This window comes from Lepisosteus platostomus, chromosome 2 (genome assembly GCF_059453375.1).
Source record: "Lepisosteus platostomus isolate fLepPlt1 chromosome 2, fLepPlt1.hap1, whole genome shotgun sequence".
Taxonomy (NCBI): domain Eukaryota; kingdom Metazoa; phylum Chordata; class Actinopteri; order Semionotiformes; family Lepisosteidae; genus Lepisosteus; species Lepisosteus platostomus.
Window position 1 is genome coordinate 67,502,676 of NC_142612.1, and position 25,624 is coordinate 67,528,299.

The 25,624-nt window shown below is 37.6% G+C and overlaps 1 protein-coding gene and 1 non-coding gene across 3 annotated transcripts; both read right to left on the bottom strand.

Moving 5' to 3' along the window:
• Positions 1-1,843: 1,843 nt before the first annotated feature.
• On the bottom strand, positions 1,844-24,974 carry tfr1b (transferrin receptor 1b). Of its 2 annotated transcripts, none has more exons than XM_088614863.1 (19): positions 24,853-24,974; positions 18,774-18,830; positions 16,662-16,878; positions 14,132-14,336; positions 13,320-13,454; positions 13,094-13,193; positions 12,052-12,174; positions 11,453-11,551; positions 9,936-10,075; positions 9,319-9,485; positions 8,630-8,749; positions 8,212-8,297; positions 8,067-8,130; positions 7,281-7,348; positions 7,125-7,195; positions 6,819-6,903; positions 6,502-6,729; positions 5,896-6,036; positions 1,844-5,506 (listed from the first exon to the last, which is right to left on the bottom strand). In XM_088614863.1, exons 2-19 carry the CDS (start codon positions 18,804-18,806, stop codon positions 5,264-5,266), a joined length of 2,325 nt encoding a protein of 774 aa, XP_088470989.1. In that variant the 5' UTR covers positions 18,807-18,830; positions 24,853-24,974; the 3' UTR covers positions 1,844-5,263. The 2 variants fall into 2 exon arrangements, with proteins under 2 accessions (XP_088470989.1, XP_088470999.1); XM_088614873.1 differs by having other exon boundaries at positions 24,934-24,954.
• On the bottom strand, positions 12,507-12,580 carry trnak-uuu (transfer RNA lysine (anticodon UUU)). The gene has a single exon. It is a non-coding gene; the product is annotated as a tRNA-Lys (tRNA).
• Positions 24,975-25,624: the final 650 nt, after the last annotated feature.

Genomic DNA, 25,624 nt, shown 5'->3' on the forward strand with positions numbered 1-25,624 from the left:
GTATATATACACCTGAAGAAGGCTTCACAGCCAAAACTTTGTTTTCTCTCTTCTCTTTTTAGCATGGAATTACTTGTTCTTACTACATCGTCTTTACTACAAGTTCTTATTACTTGTTCTTTTACATCTTATAAACCTTTAAGATGACAAGCTGTTTCTTATTAATCAATATTCAGCCTATGTGCACTCATCACTTTTGATTGCAATAGCTTTTAGTTTGAACCCTTAACATTCTATGAATGAAGTTATTAAATGCTTTCCAGAAATCTCAATATTTTCATGCTTTAGTTTTCAACTTTCTTGATGTTTCTTGAGAAAAAAATACTTTTTATAAATCTATATTAGGCATCTCTTAAGGCACCATGGCACCATTGTTTTGTAAATATTCTTCTGGCTTAGCTGCATCATTTCAATAACTTAATTGTCAATACACAGTAGATTATTAATAACAGGCTGTAAAAGATTACTATACCCCAAAAAGTCTAGTTTTCATCCTTTATATACTGTATGAATTGATGTTACATCTGTAATCTCCAATGTGTACAGCTCCCATTTTTAGTGACAGTTCGATTAAAAGGCTATGAATAACATCCTTTATACAGGTGGGATTTTAGCACTGCTGCCTCACTGCTCTTGGGTCCTGAATATGATATTAGACTGGGGCACCTTCTGTACCTCTGTATGCATGTGCCCCGCATGTTCATATGGGTTTTTGCTACTGTAGGTGTTCTGGTTTCCTAACTACTTCAGACTTACCAGGAATAAGCAGCTATCTGAAGGATGAATTTCACGTATGTGCCAAGACACCATCGTTAACTGATTACAATAATAAATTACTCAGGTTTTGTGAAACTGAAAACAGAAAATCAGTCCTATAGGAGGACCAAGGAGATTCCCATCCAAGCCATTTGTTCTGGTGCTGCGTTTATCTAAGCTCAGAGCAGAAGAAAAGTGGAATAAAATAGTTTAATTACTAATTTATTTGGCTGAGCCTTATCCTTAACAACGTACACCTGCACCCATTAATATATCTGGGTATTTGCCTGGAGAAAGACTTGCAAATCTTGCTCAAGAGCAGGCACAACAGCAGTGTCTCAGCTGGGTTTTGAACCTACAATCTTCCACTAAAGTTTGATGACAAGGCATTTATTTTAGATGAAAAATAGGATTTAATAGAAAATACCTATTTTACAAAGAGATTGTGTTTCTAATTTGTCACATATTATTAGATTCACATAATTGCCAAGATGATTCGGCTGTGCCTCTCACAGAATTCAAGATAATTTCTTGCTTACAGGGATGTTTATCATATGAAGACCCTACTGTCAATAGACTACTGCTTGTTTTTAAATATAAACATAAACCTCTATTGCATTGCTGCATTTGAGAATCCTAACAAAAATGTTTTGCAATTTAATCTCAATTCTCCACTTTGTTTTTGCAAAAAGCAAGTGTCCTGTACACTGGGATAACAGACACAGTTCTATGTTTCTGCATTATGAAAGAATTTACTGAGCAGAGTCCAATATAAACATTCTGTGTTGAATTGAATATGGTTTAAAGTGTTACTGGCTGCTTTTTGATAATGATGCCTTTAATTGTTGTACAATGCATGTTTCTTTGTCTTATTGACTTATGTTCTATGTTGATACAAGCATACTGCTCTAAAGAGAAGTCTTTATGAACAAAGAGCTGAATTTATTAGAGGCTGCAGCTTTTATATTTAAGTTGATATAATGAAAACTAAAAGCCATCATATAACATATACTGTATATACATCAATTAGATCTTTTAAAAATACCTAGTATGACAGGTATGCACTCAACCAAGGACAATGACACAATAGCTTTATCAACATTTATTGCGGAAAACAGAAATACAGATTTTTCTTATCTTTTACAAATCCCAGCCACCAACCTACAGACATTTCTTCAAAGTGGAAACAACCCATCTCCCCAATTCACATTAACTTTACCATCTCAAACAGTCACACATTTTGTTTTAAATAAACAGCAAAGCCTAGATCTAAAAAGCAATTTTACTTTCCCACGACAATAGCTGTAAAAATCCAAAAGCAAACCGTTGGACAATTTAATAGAACATAATGTAAGAAACAAAGCAATCAAATCACACATGATGAGACTATCACTCACAGCCACAATATTACAGGTTCTTTTACCACATTACTTGTTTAAAGTGATTTTTTCTGTTAAAAAAAAGCTTTATACCAACTCCAAAGTTCATTGTAGATCATATAACTTAAATTAATCAGTTTTAAAATTGTTTTTTAAAATTTTTTTTTACCGTTTTGAATATGGTTAGTGATAGGACCTTCTAAATATACGATCTGTTCAATAATGGAAACAACGGTACATACCATATACCATGCTACATTAATATTTATCTTGCAGCACTCTGGCCAGGGAATGTTTCTTTAGCTGTATTATGACAAAATTAAAGGGTGTAATTCTAGATGAATAAGAACAAGATTGAGGCAACATACTGATCCATAAAAAAAATCAATTTGAAAAAAAAACACATTAAGCAAAAACTGCCTCAGCCTTCACATTAAAACCATAGACTGGTTTATTTGTTACTGGGAGCATTTACTGATCATTTTACAGCGGAATACAAATTTCCCCATTTATTGAGGCTTATGTTCCCGTTGTCTTACCGAGACAAATTTAATTCAATTTTATATGAAAAAAATATATTGGGCATTACCCAGACTACACTTAAATTTTACACAATGCGATTTCTAATAACCAACACCTGATGTTTAACAAAATGCTCAGTTTAAAATGTCCAACTTTTGACTAATTCACCACTACAGCAGTGCAAACAGATGTGCTAACAGGAAAAACTGTACTGTTTGCATTCTCAACACTTTGTTTTTCCCTCATGATTATGTGCTGAAAACAGTTTCTAAATTTAATTGTATATCATTAGCATTTTCGTCAAATTTTACATCTCCGTTTCTAAACAAGTGCCCCATTCCATGAAAGAAATGCTTTCTCTAGGACTAAGGTTAAACTATTATCTGAAAGTCACAAAATACTTTCAAAATAAATGCAGCAAAATATTGAATTTAGTCAAGGGGATTGGCTTTGACCAAACGTAGGCATTCTTCTTTGCTTTTCAATTTCCCTAATAAATTAGGATTTAACCCTAATCTTGATCCTCAGAAGTCTGACTGTATTTAGCCAATGTAAAGGAGAAAACATCTACTGTACGTTTTGAAACTTAAAAAAAAGAGATGCAAGAGAAAAACAAGTGTCAAGAAAGCAAAACAAAAGTTCTGATGAACAAAATTTGCATTATTTGAGGATTCTTTTGATTGGCAGTAAACTACTTAAATCACTCGAGGCAACGTTAAGCCACACATAGGAAATAAAACAACAGCAATGGCTACACTGTAAGAAGTAGAGGGCATGTAGAAAGAAAACCCACTCCACTAATGATGCACAAAAAAGTCAAGCTTTGCAATATTAGTCAATGCAAACAATATATAAAAATTATGGGAAACACTGTTCCCGATAATTACATACACCCTGCAGTGTGAAATATGGAGGTCACTGCCCCCGATATATACACCTTGGTAGGCAAAAACTACCTTCTTTTCCACATTATGGAAGACACTGCTCCCGATAATGTTTTTTAGGATTAGAAATACAAATGTACCAAAATTTATGTCCAAGAAATTGCAAAGCTTTACTTAAAAGGTTTGGTTCATTCCCTTCTCCACTGCCAAATTCAAGCACTTGGACATTGATTGATCTTGGACTGCAGTAAAATTTGGTCAAAACAAAACTTTGCATTTAAATTGAATGCTGTCTAGAATTAACTTAAAACTCTAGAATTTCCATAAATCTGCATAAAAGAGTGAAATTTCCTTGGTTAATCTGTTGAGGAAAATAAATACCAGCATTTTAGTTCCAAACAAGGATGTATAATTGTACAATTTGGACTAGTTTACAACACCCATAGGACAATTAAAGTTTCTGGACATAGACATTGGTAACAAGTTTATTTCAATAGCAGATGCTGCTTTTAATAAATCGACAGTATAACTGTCATAATTATGGAAGGCACTGCTTCCGATAATTATATAAAAAAAATACTATTTATAGTGAACTCTGTCACTGATAAATAAATAATGAACAAATACATATCTCAGTGCCAGGTGGTGAAGACCTTTTCTTCACATTTTTTTCCCCATTTTGGCCAAATGAAATTGGCTGGAAGGAAATGTTAAGGTTACATACTGAATAATTTAACAGGAAAGATTTGGTAACAGAATTTTGCTCTATAGGCAATCAGATACGTGTTCACAAAAACGTCAGTCTGTCTGTGAAAACAAATTAACCACAAAGGAGCTCCATTGACAAGAGTCCATCATACAGCACCTTGGTACATACTAGAAAGTGTGCATCCATAAGTTCAAATCTGGTTAGCATGGTGGCTAAAACTTTGCAATGCTCAAACCTTAAAAGTGATCAATGTCATTTAGATGCAAAACAGCTCCCATCACAAATATAAAAAGCACAGAAAAATATCAGAAACCAGTCGCAAGATGTCTTATTCATGACCCGATATATGAAAGTACAACTACGATACAACAATGATCTACGCTTGATGCACTAAATTGTGGCAAAATACTCTTAGACTGACATGCAAGTTTAGCTTGTATAGCAAAAAGATTTTATCTTCTACTTTAAGCTAAACTTCACATACTATTTATTGGAACGATCAATCAAGTATTAATAAAGCCACATAGAGCATGGATAAAGTCATTTGCATGCTATTTGCCACTAAATTCAAAGCTTTTACCAGGTGGTAAAGCCATAATTAGGACAAAAGGCAGATCATTTTGAGTTTTCATCATGTGAAAACTTCAAAATGTTTGTCTTCACTTATACACTCAATGCGTATTTGAGTTCATGACCACAACAGCCGAAAAGGAGACATAAGGTACAGTACCGATTTCATTTGTTTATGTGTTTGTTAAAATTTTGGATCTATATTAGAGCGATTTGGAGGCAACTGGTGAAACAATGTTAACACACCAGTGGGTCACTGTAACTGTGAAAGCGAAGTCGACCACTCGTTTGCGAGGAACTTCAATCTAATGAAGTGCCTTCCGAGTTACAAGGAAACCCATTCAATATTTTCCGAAAGGGGAGTAAAAATAAACACCAGAACTGTCCAAATCAGTGAACCTAACAGTCTCCTCTGCTCTTAAAGCAAACCACAGACACTAGCTTTACATCTCATTATCAATGTCCCACACATCCCCTGACAGCCCATTGGCACAACCCTGGATGGTCCAGGTGGCCAGAGCAAACCAATTCTTGTACTCGTCCATACTGAAGTTTGCCGAATTTTCGCGGAAAACCCCAAGCCGGTCAAGCAGAGACTCCAAGGTGTGAGGCCCAGCTCCATAGAAAATGTGACGGAAAGGAGTTTCCTTTGGAGAGACGTAGGGAGAAAGGAAGCCGTGCTCCACCTACAGAGAGATGGCACACTTTCATCCATCAAGAGCAATAACTGAATTAACTCCAGAAGAGTGCTGGTGCCATGCAAATTAAAAAAGGAAAAACACTAAAATGGCAACGCTAAAACAAGAAGAACAATTTAAAAAAAAAAAGTATCTGACAAGATTAAGTAGCATTTCTACATTTTGAAATTCTTTATTTTTATTCAAGGAAAATGGGAGAGATTCTAACCAAAGGTTTTAAATCATATGTAGACGAGAAATGGATCTAATCAAATTTGGAAGAAGAAAAGTTTTTGCAAATATGATCATACTTTTGAAACCATCTAAAGTATTTAATTCAAGCAAACAGACTGCGACAGACATGGATATGGAGAGGAAAAAGGAAATAAGGAAATTACCCTCATGATGCGATCATTAATGTAGCGGGACATTGCAGCATCAGTCACATCACTGTTTTCGATGTCTTCCGACAGAGTTCTAGCTGCCCGGCTGTAGTCTCCACTACCCGATTTCAACCACTGCATGGATAACGCTCCAGGCTGTTACAAAAACAGACAAAACAGCAACATTTACATTATAGTTCTGAAGCTACGTCAAGCAGATGCTTAGCATCTTTACAGGGGAAACGAAAATAGTCAAATAGTAAAAAACAGGTGTTTGAGTTATAAAAAGTGCAGAAAGTTTTTCACTTCTTTGAAAGTTATCCTGTACAAATCATGCCTGAGTGCTATAACAAACCTACTGTACATAAAACAGTCACATAAAGCTACACTTAAAAATGTAATTTTATGCAACTGTGCAATGGTTGACAACTATAACAAATACTATTGGTTAGTGTACAGTTATATCAAGGTTTGATGGTAGAGATAGGTATGCATTCTGGGCTTTTTTTTTTACTTTTTTAGTTTCTTTTGCTTTGCAAGACAGAAAATACTAAAATGTAATGAAACAGTTGTTCAGAGGACACACACACATATTGACAGGAAAAAAAGGTTTAATCTCACATTCTGCAGTTTTGCACTTTCCATAACAATCCTAGACACCATGGTGCGCAGAAATAGGCTGTACTTTTCAACATCAAGTCTCAGGAGGTGATCATGTGTCAAGCGCAAAGCCATTAGACCAGCCACTTGCGCAGCAGCAACAGCAGTATTGTATAGGTCTTGTGTTCTGCTCTCTAGTTTTTGTCTGGTGTCTTCAGCTGTTCCCAGAAAATCATCAACTGGAGAATTCTACAAAATTAAAATGATGTGAGTACTCAATGCATTAATGAAAAAAGAACATCAAAATCTCTGTAACAGTGTCTAATTTTAAAACTTACCCGAATGAAACTGAATGAGACAGAGGGAATACCAGAAAACGTAAGGAAAGTATAAGCTGCATCATCCATCTTCATAGGCTCCATGCTAAAATGAACCAAAATTGACAAGGGTTTACCTAACATACAAAAAGAAGCAACACATCTGTACACAACTTCGAGCTAGGTTGTTGTTCAGGTAATGTATGATTTTACTATGTGTACAAATACGCATCTCCAGAGGAAATTAAAGTCTTTTAGTATTTTAAATCATAACCAAGAAAGAACACCATTAATTACAAAAGAAAAAAGTAGGATTCTCAGACTCACACTGTGTTCTCCCAGTCCTCTCCTCCCACAGCAGCATAAATGGACTGCTCATTGCTAGTTGGAGACTTTACCTGAGATTTAAAGAGACGGCATTATCTTCATATTCATAAAGTATGATGATATGGGATTATGGTTAAGATAAAAGCAGGGGTTTACCTTTTGCAATACACTCTCAATCAGGTTGTACAATAATGGACTTGCTGATGCCCGGAATGTTTCAGATCCTACAAAAAGGCAAAAAAAATCTTTTATATAGCATCTCTAAAAGTAGCTTCTCAAAGCACTTTCCAGAACGAAGACACACAACGAGAGAAGACAGCAGAATTACAGTTACAATGAGGGTTAAGATTACAGAAGAAACGTAAAGGGGTTGACACAGAACCAGTTACATAAAAGTCCTTATAAAGAAGAAGGTTTTCAGCCCAGATGAGAAAGAGTTCAGGGAAGGTCACATGCCGATATCCACAGGGAAGAATCCCAGAGCTTTGGGGGCATAACAGCAGCAGCCTGTCACCCACAGAGTGCAGACTGGCTTGCAGGACAGACAGGAGACCAGATTTAGACAAATGAAGCATGCCAGGATGGGAGTAGGATGATAATTTAAATGGATACTGTGGTGCCAAGCCAAGCACAGCCCCTTAGGTAAACCTGATAGGAAGCCAGTGCAGTACACCAGGGTAGGAGTGTGAATGATCGCATTACTAGACGTGGTCAGGATTCTGGACGTACTGTAGTTCCTTTAATGTGGATTTACATACCTCAGCGAGTAGGGTGATTCAGTAATCAATTAGAGAGATATTAAACCTCTCTCGTGGTGACTTTAAACATCTTTATCATTGGTGTACAGGATACTATGAAAAGTTACTACACTAGGCATAAAAAAACCCCCAATGGAAACAGAAGTATCAGTAAAACAAAATGTTAGAATATTTTAGAACTCACCCAAAACAGCTCTATCAAGGTTAATGTAAGCCACTGCTTTCAAATGCAATGAAGAAAGATAGCCCTGAAAAAGAAAACAAGTGAGTAAAGCATTCATACGCATATTGGTGGAACAAGAAAAAACTATAGTTTAGGTGTCGCTTGCCTCCTGCCACTCAGTAGCTCCGATGCTGCCAAAGTCACCAGCACTCCAGCTTGCAAAAACAATACTTCTTCGGGGCTGGTATCCATCTATTCAGAAAAAAAAAGTTCAAAACTACACTATCCATAACAGCATTAGAATGTGAAATGAAATCATTAAAACAACAAAAGAAGATAATACTGATTATTGCATCTATAAATCAATTAAAAACTATATAAAAATGTAAAATGTCCATCATTGAAGGGATTTGTGAAAGCAAATTTTGTTTTTTGCTCCTTAAAGATGGACATCAAGTTGTTCCTTCTTTGCTCCATCCTTCGCTCCTATCTCCATGTCCAGGAGTGATCAAGTGATCAAGCAACAGTTCAGGTCCGTATGAGAACAGATTCAGGTTACTGTACGAGCCCTGCATTTTTCTTACCCTTGGTCACCATCTCTGAAATGGCTCTGGCAAGTTCTACCAGCAGGGCTGTGCCTATGGTAGACTTAGCAAAACCTGGGCCCCAGGCATCCCTCTGAGCACCAATCACAACATAGCGATCTGCAAAATAAAATGACAGGGAAGAATGAAAAATTAAATCAGCTGGAAAAAAAGGAGGATTGAGGGGTAAATTACATGCTGAAATTCTGCTACATTTTTAATTACAAATGTTTTATGTATATGTGGAGTATCCAAATCTGGCCCTCAAAACCTCTTTACACCATTCTGGAGCTCAAGCAGAACATCGGAATCAAAAGAGATCCATAACGAACAATAAAATGTACTTCAGGGCACAATACGCATATTGTGAAAATGGTTTACTCGGATATATCAGCAAAACACCACTTTTAAAAAGTTACTTTTTGTAAACTAAAGGAAATGGAACATGTACTGTAGCACAAAGTCAGATCATACTTACATATATTTTCCCTTTTACTTTACAACGGAAAAATGACACTCAGAGGTTTGGGAGGTCTTCGACCTTCTGGACAAGGCAAGACTTGAGATCTGATAATGATCTTACTCGTAATATTTTTGCAAATATTTCTTTTACTGCAAAGATGTGGACCTTCAGTCACAGAGATTTGGTAAATATACGTTCGAGCCTTAGGAAATATCTGCAATATTACCTGGGTCAAAGTTTCCCTTGATTACTCCAAAAATATTGTGTATCTTCTTCTCAAGAAGGACATTATTCACTTTGACTTTCACTCTATCTGTGTCAGCACCCAGCCTGTAGCTCACTCCATCAAAGGAACCCATCCATCCAGCAGGTACATTATCACCTTTCATTTTCCTGTATTAAAAAAAAAAAAGGATTAAAAAAAACAAAGACACCACCAGAAACGTCTGCAGTCTTTCAAACTCCCTTTAAATGTTTTCTCATGGAGACTATCACGCCTGAGCCTTGTGTTAAGTAAAACAGTGCTTTCTGGCTCAGAGAAACCACATGTAGCTACAGCTCAGAAAATAGTTAATATAATCGGGCAGATATTCTCACAGAGTTTTTATAAAGGTTTGTAAAGTAAACACACTTAAATGACAGGTTTTATAAGACATCAACCCACATAAGAGATTATTTCAAAGCACTTGAAACACACATCCTAACATAACACCATTGTTACCAAAGTAAAAACCCATCTATCAACCAAGGCCAGTCAAACAGGAACATCTCAATTCCTTTCGCACTCCAGGAAAGCACTTCACACATTAGCCTAAAGATAAAACTATAAAAAGATGGTCATACTGTAGCAGCTTCTTTCCAGAATCAGCGCTAATGGTCTGAGCCAAGATTTTTGGTAATCCGGAAGATATTGATGGAGGAAACTGAGTGTGATTGAAGGAAGGAAATCCTGGGGTATAGGGATCTCCAGAACCCAAGTGAACCTTTTAAAAGACAAAAAAAAAGCAAATTAATAATTTAACACCATTAACTAGGTGATAAAACTCAAATATATTATAAAGAATATTGTTAACCAGTCCCTGTTTTGACTGCATATATAACTTGAAGCCAGTTCAAATGGAAAAATAAAGAGTTAACACTATATAAATTGCTTGCCTTTAGGGCTGAAACAATTATTCGATATTCTTCACGTCAAAAGTTTTCCCCGCACAATTTACATCAAAAAGACGAAGACCCAGGACGTGCTTGTATTCTTCATCTGCTAACCAGAGGTCACCAAAAAACGCATTTATCTGGCATTTTGACGTGGGCGCTCGGCTAGTTTACAGCTCACTATAAAATTCCAGCGAGAGGGTCTGACGCGACACTATAATGTGTAATGTTAGCAACGGCGATGCTGCAGTCTCTTTTTAAAAGTTTGCTAACTTATGAACAAAATTACGATAGAGCCATGATCATCAGGGGTCACTTTAAAAACAATTCCACAACTTTTCCAAAACTTAATGGATATTTTATCATGTTCCATAACTTTTCCAGGATTTCCATGACTGTGGGAACCCTGGATATTATCTACATGTTGATTAATTATTTATCAGTGCTCATCACCACAGCTCACATTAGCAAATCCTACAGTCAATCAAAACATTTACTTGCTGCTGTTCTGAGTTCACAGTTGGATTTCAAATGACTTATTTGAAGTTTATTTTGAACTTTGAGCTGATTTGAATCCTGACTTATTTTTTTATATTTAACTCTGAACATTTTGAATTTTATTTTTGCACAAAAAAACATTTTTTCCTGAAATTTAAGAGCGAAAGACAATGCAGTAAGAAATAAGAAGTTGAAACTTTTTCAAAGTTTTGCGTTTCTCGTTATTTTTTTGAATAAAGGAATATGGCTACGGAACAATGCCAAACATTATTCGTCACAGCCTCTCATTTACAAGCCATAAATTTTCAGCCAATTAATCGATTAATCCTTGTAATATTCGCCTGAATATTCGATTATCAAAATGTGTCTGCTGCAGCCCTACTTACCTTACATTTTAGAGAAGAAAGGGTGAATCAAATGCATTCATTTATGCCAGGCAGAACACAGTATCTCCAAATAAAGTTCAATATATCTTCCATTAAATATTTTTAAAGGTTAGGAATGCTAAGAAAGCGACTGTATTTTCTTTCCTATAATGTTCCTTCTCACCATCAACTGGCCAGTATACTTCACTACAAAGTCCCCTCGAGCTCCAGATCTAAAACAGCGAAAGGAGCGACCCATTTCAAGCCCTGCTCTGGAGCCAACACAAGTTATCTCTGGGAACGCAGCCAAGTAGTAGTAGTCCTTCAGATGCCCTCAGTACTCACATGGCCGAAAAGATCAGCTGTCGGCGGCAGACTTGCATAATCAGATCGATCTGGGTATATTAAAACTGCCGCAGCTCTCATTTTCTCAGCGTTTGCAACCTAAAAGACAACGGAAAACAGCTCTTCAATTGTGTTTTCAAGATCAGGATTGCCTGAAGTCTCCATGAACAATTTACAGACTAATAAAGCAAGAATTGGATGCACTGTCCAAACTTGCTCATTTGGAGTTCTAATACTGTCTAATGATTAAGACATACAAGCGGTTCTAAGACACGCATCACGTGTAGTTAAAAGAACAGCAATAGAAAGTTATATGCTACAGCCTGCTAACACTGGGGGATTTGTATTAACACACAAGTAGTAACTAAACAAAACTATATACATTAATATGGCTAGAAAGCACAAACTCAGAGTTCTGGCTTTTAAAAGTGATTTACATTAAAAAAAAGAAGAAAAAAAAGACTGTTCTTTTGAAAAAACATTTTCATTTTTTTTTTCTTTCGAATGTTTCAGTACTTCTTTGTCCAGTTTAAAATAAGGCAGATTCACCTTAACTCACTGATTAGATATAAAAATATACAAAAAAACAGTTTACTCACCTTTTCTGCAAAACTTAGTTTTCCAGCTCGAAGCAAGACAACAGTGCCATTCAACTGTACATCCTGAGCGACCAAGGCTTTAAAATCTTCTGGTGTGCCATAGTTGCAATATATCACTCTGCCCTATAGAAAGGAAACGGTATTTAACATCCATCATCCATCCATTTTCTAGCGGCTTCTTCGATTTCAGGGTCACAAGGGAGCCAGAACCTATCCCGGCAGTGTATACCCCAGACGGAATGCCATTCCATTGTAGGGCACACACTCACGCCAGGCCCAAATTTCCCAGAAGCCAATAAACCTAACAATATGTCTTTGGACTGTGGGACATAACCAGAGCACCCACAGTAACACCACACAAACATGAGGAGAACATATAAGCTCCATGCAGATAGATAGATAATACTTTATTAATCCCGTAGGGAAATTGATGATAGATTTAAGGACAGCACAACCGCCCGAACAGGGACTTGAACCCTGGACCCCTCAGATTAAAAGTCTGATGCTCTACCGACTGAGCTATCCGGGCTCTAAATAGATAGAACCCCAGGAATTTAACTGCTGCACCACCCCGCCATTAATTGAATATTTTTTGCCTTATTTCATTACATAATTCCCAACAATTGTACATATACTGTCGGCATATAAAAGTGCTTTTAAAAAAAAAGCTTCCCGAGATGTTCAACCCATGGGTTGTGTTACAAGACAAAGCACATTTAAAATTTTACCCAGCAGGTGCATTACTACCTGAAAAAAAACTGTACAGAAAAAACTATACAGAGGCTATTCAATGAATTCAATGTGTTATTGCCTTAATTCAATGCGTTACTGAATTTCTTCATAAATCTCTTCCTTAAAAAAAAGAGTGCAATTGTGTTTTCAGTGAAACAAATTCTGTGCAAGACAGATGACATTTATTCATCAATAATGCCTCACCTAAATGAACTGAACATTTAGCAATCGACAGAAGGGTCATTTAAATAACTGAAGATATGGGTTATCAATGGTCAGATCTGCACCAATTTCACCACAATGCTCTTACCATAACTTCTCCAGTGGCACTGTAAGCGAGATATCCAGTTGGGGAAGCAATCGTTTCTTCACGGTCCCCACTTCCTACATAGGTAACTTTGTTTTCAGAACTACAATTGAGACAAATAAAATAAAGAAGCCACAATAAGACAAAAAGTAGCCACACATCCTGTACTTGCTCAGTGGCCAAAGCTGTATTGCAAGGATATACAATCATATAGTAAATTCCTACTAACCTTCCAACTTGAAGCTTGACAAAGTGTTCATCTGTCCAGGGTCTCATGTCATAACTTTTGAATTTCTCATACACTGAAATGGCAAGCCTTTCATCTTCTTCAGAGCCAGCCTCATGGCTTCCAGAAATGAAATCCCTTCAAGAAAGAAACCACAGAAACTGCTGAGCATTTTTATAGCAGTTTTTTCTGGAGAGATCTCCAGAAACATCTACCCATTCTTTTACAATAACCACTTTATCCAATATATCACCGCAGTGAATCTAACCCTGCTGACAACGGTGGCAAAGCAGGATACACCCTGGACAGAACATTAGCCCACCTCCCAAAGCCCACACATGCAGGGAACAATTCAGAGACACGGGTTACCCATGTCCAGAGAAAAACCATGTGAGAACGTGCCAACAGAGAACCATTTCAAGAAATTTAGAAAATAAAAGCAAAAGGGAATAAACAAGCTTCTTGATCACACTAGCCAGAAGACAAAATTAATCTAGTGCCACCACATGCTGCGTCAGTCAGTACTACAGTATGTAACTTTCTGTATTTAGGACACAATATCACTTGATTGAGAATGTACTATTTTGAATTCAAGTGACTACCTGCATTATAGCAAGCTTCAAGTCTTCAGTTACCACTGGGCTTCTTTTTTCTACTTTAGGTACAATGCATTTACTTGATTTTTTTGTAATCCACCACATCTTACGTATTTGTCATCAGGATTTCATCCATCCATACAAAGTCGACATTTAGCCTTTAAGGCCGTAACACTGTACCTCAATTTTAAGAAAAGTGCAATTGACATATACATTTACCTGATGCTGTTCATGAAGGTGCTGGTAGTTATTTTTTGACCGAGCAGGCGCGTCAGGTCACTCCAGTCGAGAGGAAGATCCTGTTCCGGTAGGGTGTCGGGGAGGTCATCAGTAATTTTATCAGCCAGAGATGTGAGAGACTGATCCGTAGGGCAGAGCAGGCATTCCTTTTGCCTACGGTTAGCCAAATAACCAATCAGAAATCCTAGAAGACAAGAGCAAAAAACATGAGCGATACTCTTATTGCCATTTACAAAACAATATATATACAGTGCCTTGCGAAAGTATTCGGCCCCCTTGAACTTTTCAACCTTTTGCCACATTTCAGGCTTCAAACATAAAGATATAAATTTTTTATTTTATGTGAAGAATCACCAACAAGTGGGACACAATTGTGAAGTGGAACGAAATCTATTGGATTTTTGAAACTTTTTTAACTAATAAAAAAATGAAAAGTGGGGCGTGCAAAATTATTCGGCCCCTTTACTTTCAGTGCAGCAAACTCACTCCAGAAGTTCAGCGAGGATCTCTGAATGATCCAATGTTGTCCTAAATGACTGATGGTGATAAATAGAATCCACCTGTGTGTAATCAAGTCTCTGTATAAATGCACCTGCTCTGTGATAGTCTCAAGGTTCTGTTGAAAGCGCAGAGAGCATCATGAAGACCAAGGAACACACCAGGCAGGTCCGTAATACTGTTGTGGAGAAGTTTAAAGCCGGATTTGGATACAAAAAGATTTCCCAAGCTTCAAACATCCCAAGGAGCACTGTGCAAGCGATCATCTTGAAATGGAAGGAGTATCAGACCACTGCAAATCTACCAAGACCTGGCCGTCCCTCTAAACTTTCAGCTCAGACAAGGAGAAGACTGATCAGAGATGCAGCCAAGAGGCCCATGATCACTCTGGATGAACTGCAGAGAACTACAGCTGAGGTGGGAGAGTCTGTCCATAGGACAACAATCAGTCTTACACTGCACAAATCTGGCCTTTATGGAAGAGTAGCAAGAAGAAAGCCATTTCTCAAAGATATCCATAAAAAGTCTCGTCTAAAGTTTGCCACAAGCCACCTGGGAGACACCCCAAACATGTGGAAGAAGGTGCTCTGGTCAGATGAAACCAAAATCGAACTTTTTGCCCACAATGCAAAACGATATGTTTGGCGTAAAAGCAACACAGCTCATCACCCTCAACACACCATCCCCACTGTCAAACATGGTGGTGGCAGCATCATGGTTTGGGCCTGCTTTTCTTCAGCAGGGACAGGGAAGATGGTTAAAATTGAGGGGAAGATGGATGCAGCCAAATACAGGACCATTCTGGATGAAAACCTGTTGGAGTCTGCAAAAGACCTGAAACTGGGACGGAGATTTATCTTCCAACAAGACAATGATCCCAAACATACAGCAAAATCTACAAAGGAATGGTTCACAAATAAACGTATCCAGGTGTTTGAATGGCCAAGTCAAAGTCCAGACCTGAATCCAATCGAGAATCTGTGGAAAGAGCTGAAAACTGCTGTTCACAAACGCTCTCCATCCAACCTCACTGAGCTCGAGCTGTTTTGCAAGGAAGAATGGGCAAGAATTTCAGTCTCTCGATGTGCAAAACTGATAGAGACATACCCCAAGCGACTTGCAGCTGTAATCGCAGCAAAAGGTGGCTCTACAAAGTATTAACGCAAGGGGGCCGAATAATTTTGCACGCCCCACTTTTCATTTTTTTTAATAGTTAAAAAAGTTTCAAAAATCCAATAGATTTCGTTCCACTTCACAATTGTGTCCCACTTGTTGGTGATTCTTCACATAAATTTTTTATTTTATATCTTTATGTTTGAAGCCTGAAATGTGGCAAAAGGTTGAAAAGTTCAAGGGGGCCGAATACTTTCGCAAGGCACTGTATATATATATATACACGCATACATACACAAGAGGGCTCCTATATTATTAACTTGGAAGCTCTACGTCTCAGCTCATTTGGAAAAAACTGAGGGCTGGGATTAATTGGGTATAAGAATCGTCTGTGACTCTTTAGGTACAGTAGCTGCAGACTTGTATGAAAACTGTGGTGGAATGCAGTTAAAACTGAGAGCAGCAGGCTGGCACTTCTTTGCAGAAAGGGAGCAAGAAACAAGCTGAAAATTTGTTGAGGCTGATGATTTTTTGCCTTTTTCACAAAATGTCTGAACGTGGGATTCTTTCTACTGTAAAACAAATCTAACTAGATAAGCTAAATGTACTCGTTTGCAATTATTCTTACATTGGGCGATACAATCAAGAAACACGCCGCCCTTACGATCACTTATAATGCTCCTGCATAGCAGTATTCAGCTTGCAGTGTTAAAAAAAAGATTGAATATGTTATATACCATATTTTGTCTCAAAGGTTTAACTGGTGGGAACACCAGGGTACATAATGTTCCTTCTCTGTCCTCATACGTGAGCTGTGATGTCAAATAAAATTTGGTAGGTATGAATTAAAACATATTTCTGCAAAACAACTTCCCCCCTTGAAACAGAAAAACATTACCAATGAGGAAGAGGAGCACTGTTCCAATGATCAAGAAGCAAACATTTTTAGGACTTCTGCTCGACTTGTTGACATGAATCACTGGATGATCTCCAACGGAATTCCCAACCTCCTCATCTGCATCGGAGTTCGACAGTTTCATCTCCACGTGACTGTTTTCCCCTTCCATGTTCTGGGCTAGGCTGAAGCGAGTGTAGGAACGGGGCTCCCCACGAAACTACAAGAAGAGCAATGGTACATATGAGACACAATGGTACGTATGAAGCTGGAGACTTCACCTGAAGACAAGCAATGACACTGACAATTCTCCTGTTTTTAATTGCTGAAAGCAGAAGCTCCTCTCAAAGACCAAATCTGATGGTTTTGTTTCCATGCCAAAAAGAGAACATCATTTTTTTTAGCTTGAAGAAGAACAAGCAGAGGATTGGAAACTGAAAAAACTTTGAATACTGAACTATTTTGTTATGTACAGACTCAGTCTGTATGGATAGGAATTATTCCAGTGAACAGGTAAACTGATAAAGAAAGCAAGTGCAATGAACGGCCTTTTATTGTATTTTAATACAGCTCGTCTCTGTACTAGTCATCTCAACAACTTTACACTGCTGAAAGGACAGAAAACCCACATTATTTTCTTTGAAATCCCCATTAAAAGTAATAGCAATTTCACTATTCTGTTAAATATTAAACAAAATTATTATAATAAATGTATATAGGCCAGAAGATAAATATCTGCCATATTTTCTTTTCACACAAGTGTGTGAAATATGTCCTACTACAGCTGCTCCACAGAGGTTACCTCTGTGGGCTTGGTCTTAAGGATGACAAATACCTTGGGCTGGACAAGATCCTCATATCCATTACCTAGATTCTTGGCTGAGTGGCCTCCTTTCTTACTTTAGGTCATTTCATGAATCGAGACTGCCATCATAGTGCTGTGCAAAGTAGTTGAAAACGATAAGCTTTGCATTGGAGTGCTTATGGCACTGGAAGCAGAAATGCTGCTTAGTTCCACAAACAATGGTCACCAGTGATAAAGCCTGCTGTTCTAGGTAACCAAGTAATATCACTTGCTAATCCAAACAGGTGGTTCAACCATCTCAACATAAGGGCTATCGACGCCAGACTTTCAAACCCTGTGTCCAGGCAGTATGATATCTAGTAATGCTTACCTAGATATTTGTGCCTCAAACACGTACCACAGTGCTTAAGCATGTGTTGCAACTTTTTGGGCTTGTCTTGGAGTGCCTTTCTGGGTACAACTAACATCTAACAGGAATTCTGTCAAAGACATTTTTGGCCTCTGCTGAACCCACACATCTCCACCAGATCCCGGGTGGTATTGTTCTCCACCTGGTGGTATCGATCTCGGCCCTACTGCTTATGCCACTGGCTACAATGATGTTCACCGAAGGCGGCCCGGTGACACAGCATGGTTAGCACTGCTGCCTCACAGCGCCGGGGCCCCGAGTTCCATTCCTGGGAAGTTTGTTTGTTCTCCCCGTGTTCACATAGGTTTCCTCCGGGTGCTCTGGTTTCCTCCCACAGCCCACAGCCAAGCTGGCAGGTAAACTATCCTCAAAGAAAACTGGCCTCCACGCGAGTGTGTATGTTTGCGTCCGTGTCTGTGTGTGCCCTGCAATGTACTGGTGTCCCATCCAGGGTGTATCCCGCCTTACAGCCAGTGCTTCCCAGCATAGGCTTCTGGGCCCCGTAAGGAATTAGGTGGGCAGGTAGTGCGATGTGATGCATTAGAAAAAAACCTAAGGAGTACATCATAATAACAAGTGACAGTTCTCAGGAGGTTTTTTTTTTTTTTAAAAGTTCTTACACTGAAAAAAATAGGGGCATGGATACCTGAAGGTCCTGAAAACATTAAATGACGACTCAACTCCTCTAGTGCCAAAGTGAAGACGAACCGTAACTAAGAAGCAAAGGTGTTTCACAAGAGTGTAACCAGAAAAACTGTGACAGGAAGCAAGACTGATTGCCTAATCAATGAAGCTGCACCTTAAGGAAGCAGCTTGAGTACAAAAGAGAGAGTTTCATTTTTTATTAGTTATGGGCTGCATTGTTGATAATATAAGAAATACTGGAAAACAAAGGCCTTACTATATTTGATATTGCTGATCTGGCTTGATCCATTGCAGTTTTACAGGACCTCACAACCTGTGAAGAAAAATAAGAAATAAACATCAATTCACCTTGAACATTAAAAGCCCTGGAAAGATTTGAAGCACATAAAAGTCTCCAACAAGCATTTTTCTATTCCCATTTCAAAGAAAAAAAACCTGGGGCAAAAGGCATTTAAAATGTAAACAGTTCAAAAGACCCAAATTGTTAGTCTTGGCTGCAAGAAAACAAAATAAAGGAATGTTTTTTTTGGATGATACCAACAATGTTTCGAATTGTTTTTTTACAGAACAGTTAATAGCTGAAACTACATTTGAATCATCTTTAACTTTCTACTGCACGTCTGGCTCACCACTAGCTTTACTGCACAAAACATTGTGTAATGTAAACTCAGCTGTGTTGTCATTGATTTTTAAAGTTCTTTCTTTCGTTTAACACACAGTATATAACTTTCTATGCAAGAACTGATTGAAAATAATCTCAAAGCTTATATAAAATCTTTATTTCTCAACATGAATATATGTTTTTACCAGCACAGCAATCTTTGCTTGAATAACAAACATCTCTAACTTTTAAGTCAATCATCTTCATTTATTTTTGGAATCAATTTAGCAGTTAAAATAATTAATATATTTTTCTCCTGATTTTAAAGGCCCTTCAGATTAAAATTTCAATACAGAAGAGTTTATTTACAACTCAATCTGCACAGCAACAGCAGACTTGTTTCAAATAAGATCTACTAGCCTACAGACATTACATTTAGAAATATTTAACCACAGTACAGCTGGGTCATAAGCCTGCTGGTCATACAGTCTAAAATGGATTAATCCGCTACGTGACTGCAAAATATTTTTATCCGTTTACTAGGTACATAACTCCTGTGGGGAAAAAAAAAAAAGAAATTACATTATAGTTCAAGGTTATCAATTTACATTCTTCTGCTGCAAACTAGGAACAAATAATGAATTAATACTGTATTTTAGTTTAAGGTGCAATGCTACACATTTGTAAATGTGTAATCAGTGCAGTAAAATTCCAATTATAATATTCACATTTGATTGTAAAGACAGATGCGAATTCTGCTGCTTGTTTCTTTATATATGTTGTAAACCGAAAATGTTAGCTCACTGGATAATGACCTGGCTTAAAAGCAAGTCACCACATTTGTTAAAAAAACAGAAGAAACCCCCGAGGGGAAATACCGTTAGCACATACATCCTTTGACTTTTCAGCAGTATATCGAAAATAAGGACAGTAGCATAAAACAGAAAGTGTGACTACTTTTGATGACAGTTTCTAAATGAAATACAAGTCCTACTCAAAGCTCACCAGATGGTATTAAATTACCATCTTCCATTTTCAGCACAGGGTACGTGACTCAAAGCTCCAGCTACACAACCTGTATGTTTCATCTCTTCAAGGACAGGTTTTTTTATGTTGGATTGATTTTTGTTGCTTATTCTTCAATTTTGAAGCCATAACACATTCTAGACACTGATTAAATTAAGGGTACATTACAGTCAAGCTGAACAGCTTCCAAGAGTTTAATAACTTATCCACCAGGGGGCACAACTCCATTTAATCCTTCACAAATAGTAAATATCAAAACTCACAACATACAAGTTAGACCAGATCCTAAATTCCAAAAGCTCCTGTCACCAAAGATTGCATGTTTTGATAGAAAATATTTCTCTTACTGTCTGTTAATACTATTGCTAGAGCTGTGGAAAAACAGGTTATAATGTTTATTGGTGCAATGAGGCATCAACCATCTTGAACAAATAATTAATGACTTTCAACTGTCAACACTTATTAGGTAAAGCTGCCTTCACGAACACATGCAAAACTCACAGGAACTAATCTTCAAAATGATACACTTAAATCAAAGAAGCAAAAGTGCCTGTACTGCAATGCAGTGAAACTTGGCTCAAACCTCAGAATGCATTACCACAGAATGAAGGGTGGGCTGCAGTTGCTTAATGTTCCATGGGGAAAACCAGTGCATTACAGAAGTGCCATTTGATCCACTTACTGTACATGCACAACATATAAACAGCGAGTACTGCAAAGCATCTATAAAGCTTCCAAATGATAAGATCCCTCAAACACAGAAATGAGGATGCTATGCTGCAGGAGTACCTTAACTGTCAAATTCCACTTCCTTTATTTATACAAAAACCCCAGAAACCACCATCACAACTTCTACAGAATATACCATGTAAGAATTTGCTTTACATTATGGACACTAACATTAATTCATTCATCCTCTTGGTTAGTGACCAACCTCATTCATTGCCTGTGAACTTTAACCAAGTTTGAGTTAATCCCTGTAAATCACCAGTCTGCCCTATATGTGGTAGAGCAGTGTCAAATCCCCCTCCCCACCCAGTGCCTCTTATTAAGGCACTAAGGAAAAACCTAAACTATAAAACATTAAATATTTAAGGCTTGTATGGACAATTTATAACTTTCAACAAATGCAGGGTTATACCTTACACAAATATATCATACCATGTAGCTACAGTGTAATCCCTAATGTACAGCATGCTTAAGAGGCGGATCATGCACAAAGGGTGGTCTGTTCCGTTATGGGTAAAGAAGGCTTGTGCGAGTTGGATGGCATGAAGCATAAACAAAAAATAAAAAGATTAGTGGAGAGCAATTCTCACTAGCAGTCAATGCCCTGCACAAGCAGTAGCACAATCTATAGGCTTACTTTTTTAAAATAATGTTAAGTATGGTTTTGCCACTGCAATTAAACAGGTGCCAGCAAGAGATAGGGATATGGATTATTGGATGCCACACCCTTCCAGTAAGGAATACAACCAGCACAGTCACACAGAATCTTTTAACCAGATTAAGCCATACTTTTCTGTTTGTGCATAAATCAATAACATTCATCTGAGGTGTTTTAATGCTGCCTGTAATGCGCACACAGCATTAGGATCTATCCTATTTGTTATTTCTAATCATTTTCAATTGTTGAACTGATGAGCAAGTAACATCCCTTTAACTTTGTTTTGTGCGAGCCTGTCTTTCCAATGAAAAATGTTTTTAACTAAAGTCACTTCTAAGAAGTGAACTGACAAGTTTTGCAAATCATACATCCCAACCTCCCCAAAAAGTTAAGCAATTTATAGGCAATGTTGCATTAGAAAATGAGTAGCCTTATCATTCAAGGTTTCAGAACTGCTCAAGGCCAGACCCTTATCACAATATCCATTATAAAAGCTGGCAAGAGGAACCTTTCTGTTAAACCAGATGTGCATGCACAAGGGTCATGCTGCAAGATGATCCCCCATACACTAAAGCTCTTTAGGAACCCAGCCTACAATCTTAACGAGTCCAGCACGTCTGTGGATTTAAGGAAATTATTAATAAGGAACTACAACATCCTTCTGCCTTTTAATATTACATAACGAACCCATGGTGCAGACATTTAGACATCCATTCTGCCAAGCATGAGATGGCTTCAGCCTCACAATAAAAGGAGTATGGAACACAAAAGCACTGCAGGGTACAACTATATTTAAACACCAGTAAGGGATACCGGCACGTCCTTGATCAATTTCCCTCTCAAAAGGCACGATCAGGAGGGAACTGCATTTTTATGAAAGGTCGTGTCGGACACAGATGAGAGACCCGGCAAATCTGCTTTTTTCTCAGTTTCTTGTTACATGCAGCAGTAAAGTTCAGGAAAGCAGTCAAGAGTGTTACTTAATGGATCAGGAAAACTGAAGCAGGAAATAAGAAAAGAACCCAAGCATACTTATTGTAAATACTCAAAAATGTCATCTAGAAAAATCTCTTATATCCAAGAGACATAAAACAATTGATCATTTCTGCATTTATCAAACATGCACATCTTACAGCAAAAATATATTTGGTTTTAAAACTAAAAAGAGCAAAAATAACTTTATAAAAGTCACACAACCTGCCAGTATTTAGAAGGATGATTGTCCTAACTCCCAAGTTACAAGACAATACTTATATACAGTATTTATATTGAAGCTTATATATTTCATTGGCTTAATTCTTAGAGGGGCTTGAGAAAGCTCAACTTGAAAAAGGAGCGATTATTTAAACACGGCACTCAGACTGACATTTTGGTCAAAGGTTAATGCCTTTCATAAAAGAAAAACCACTGTATCTTTTGCTCCATGATTGTGACAAATCATGTGAGTTAACACGGGACACTACTTCAAAGATTCCACATTATTCATGGAAGAAATCCAAGAGCCTAACAAATCTGCTCATAAAGAATGTTAATATTAGCTAAAATGAGACACAGCACCCAATGTGTTAAGTATGTCTACTTAAATCTGTTTTCAGTTTTTAAACTTTAAAGAAACGTATGAAAGCTTCTCTTAAGTGTCAGTATTGTAAAAGTGCACGTTTAAGAAATGTGTACAGTATCGGTCATTTTTCCAATACTTATTATTTATACAACAAAAGTCCAGCTAGACTACCTAAACATAATAATAAAATAATGTATAATAAAAATGTTTTGTACTTCACATATTGCCATGTCTAAAAAAGAATTAAAATTAGACATCTTAAAAAAAGCCTCAAAATCTAATTAAAAATTGAAGAAGGGAGCAGCTCACACAAGGAAATAAAAAGTCCAACTTTTATTTTTTTAAAGACAAGCTGATAAAAAAAGCTGGCTGCTAAACGTTACATATAAAGCAGATTTCTTTTTTTCCCCGTGTCTTAGTTCACGATATAGTTAATGTTCAGATCGGTAAGGTGCGAATCTAGTGAATTATTATATACAAAGACAATTGTTGTGACTACAGCTACACTAACACCCCTCCTGTACTGCAGGGGAAAGGACATGTACCAGTGGCCTTCAAGGACATCAGAGGTACCTCATGGTCAAGTCCGCCTATGTCTGTTTCCAGCCTCTGTGACATTTCAAACCCCAGCAAGCCCTTAGCCCCATTTCCATTACAATGACCCCCTCTTCATTCAATTACGTTACAGAAATACCTTTTCTATATATCAAATAGAAAGAGCACATAGTTTCACAAAACCTTGTGATGTGGACATATTTCCTTTGTATCTGCCCAGACAGCTAATAAATGTTGTTAACCTTAATATTGCACAAAACGAAAAGCAACACGATTCGCTAATCTTAATCTCAAAGACGAAAAAAGACGAGACAAAAGTCTCTTAAGGCCAAAAAAGAACACGTGTTACACCAGGCCCAATTACAGCTGCTGCTTTTCTGTATTGTCTTTACCTTACAAGAAACATTAAATAAGAAAACATATTTAAGATCATATTTAATATTTTACTGTACAGGGCGTTAAGCTTTTCTCATTAAACGTCTCAAAGCGTCACTTCATTTAGGTCTGGAGAGTCAAGGTCAATCGATGTACTTCCTGCCATGTGCTACGGATACTTCATTTTTTTTAGGCACCAATATATACTGCAGCTTGAAAGAAAGTATGATGTACCCTCGTGAATTACTGGAGAATATATCCTGTTCGTTATACCAGCTATTCTGTGCATTATCCACAAAAATTATCCCAATTGTTTCAAAATTAAAACCTCTAGCTTCCTTTTTCCTGTATTTCAGCTGTACCCGCAGGTAACTGCTGTAGTATCTTTTTTTGCCACAGTAACGTATACCGGGCATGTTCCTCACCGCGACATATTCGCCGTGTCGTTTCAGACGGAACAAAAACCTCTTCACAAGATAAATCAGCAAAAATAATAACCCTTACAAGAAATATAATAAATCGCGCATCCAGGCACAGACTGAATGAGGACACCCGAACGCCCACTTTAAGCAAAGAAAACCTTTTTGCTTCCAAGCTGTTATGCAGTGTGCAGAATGTCCTTCTGTCTTGCGTCGCAATCAAAGGATGCTATTAATAGGCACGAATTTAAGCGTATAACAATAATTACTGAAACTATGATTTAAACATTATCATAACCGTAAGAGTTGAACCACGAGGGAGAAAAAAAAAACAAAACAGTCTGGTTCCCGAAGATGAGCCAACATGATTTAGCCCCTTTTACATCTCCGTAGCTACCTCAAGTAACTTACCAAACGTTGAAACGTCTACTGTTCTCTACCTTGTCCCTCCCCTACCCCCCAGAATAAGACGTGCAGCTCTGCAGCTCTCACCGGCTTGACGGCAGTCCTGTCCCCTTTTATAATGAGCGCTGAGCAGCGGCCGAACGTCGCATACTGTACGTCACTTTACTTTTACGTTGGTGGGGGTGGCTGCTGTAGTTCGGGTTGTGGAGGTACCCGCGTCCTCTGGCTCGGGTTCAGCGGTTCTTTTTCCCCAAACTGTAGAAAGACGGGATTAAAAAATATTAAATATGTTTATGTGAGGACCTCAGCGTGTTTGTGTGTGTGTGTGTGTGATTACAGGTTGGGGTCCGGATAATTACGGTTCTGTTTAAGCTACTTACTAAGCCATTGGCATAACAGTTCGCTGTTTGTTTCGAGAATTTTCGTTGTGGGTGGCAAAGCTCTTGTTTCCTAGTGACGAAAAGGTACAGTACCACGTAACCTGAAATTAAAAATGCACACAAAACAAAAATACCCAAACTGTTCGGTTTATAATCGACGGCGTTCACAGAGGATATAACACGTGGGCTTTCATTTTCAAGTGAAGGCGTGTTGACCATTGCTGACCCAAATGATTTTGACGGATAAACCTGGAGTCTTTTCTGTGTAATTCTGCTTTTACTACACGAATATGAATACAAACCTGATGTCCATATATGTGCAATACGAATCTGATCTTTTTAGCATTACTAAATCAACTGGTCCTAATATTAACGTGGTTTTTATTGAGTGAAGAATA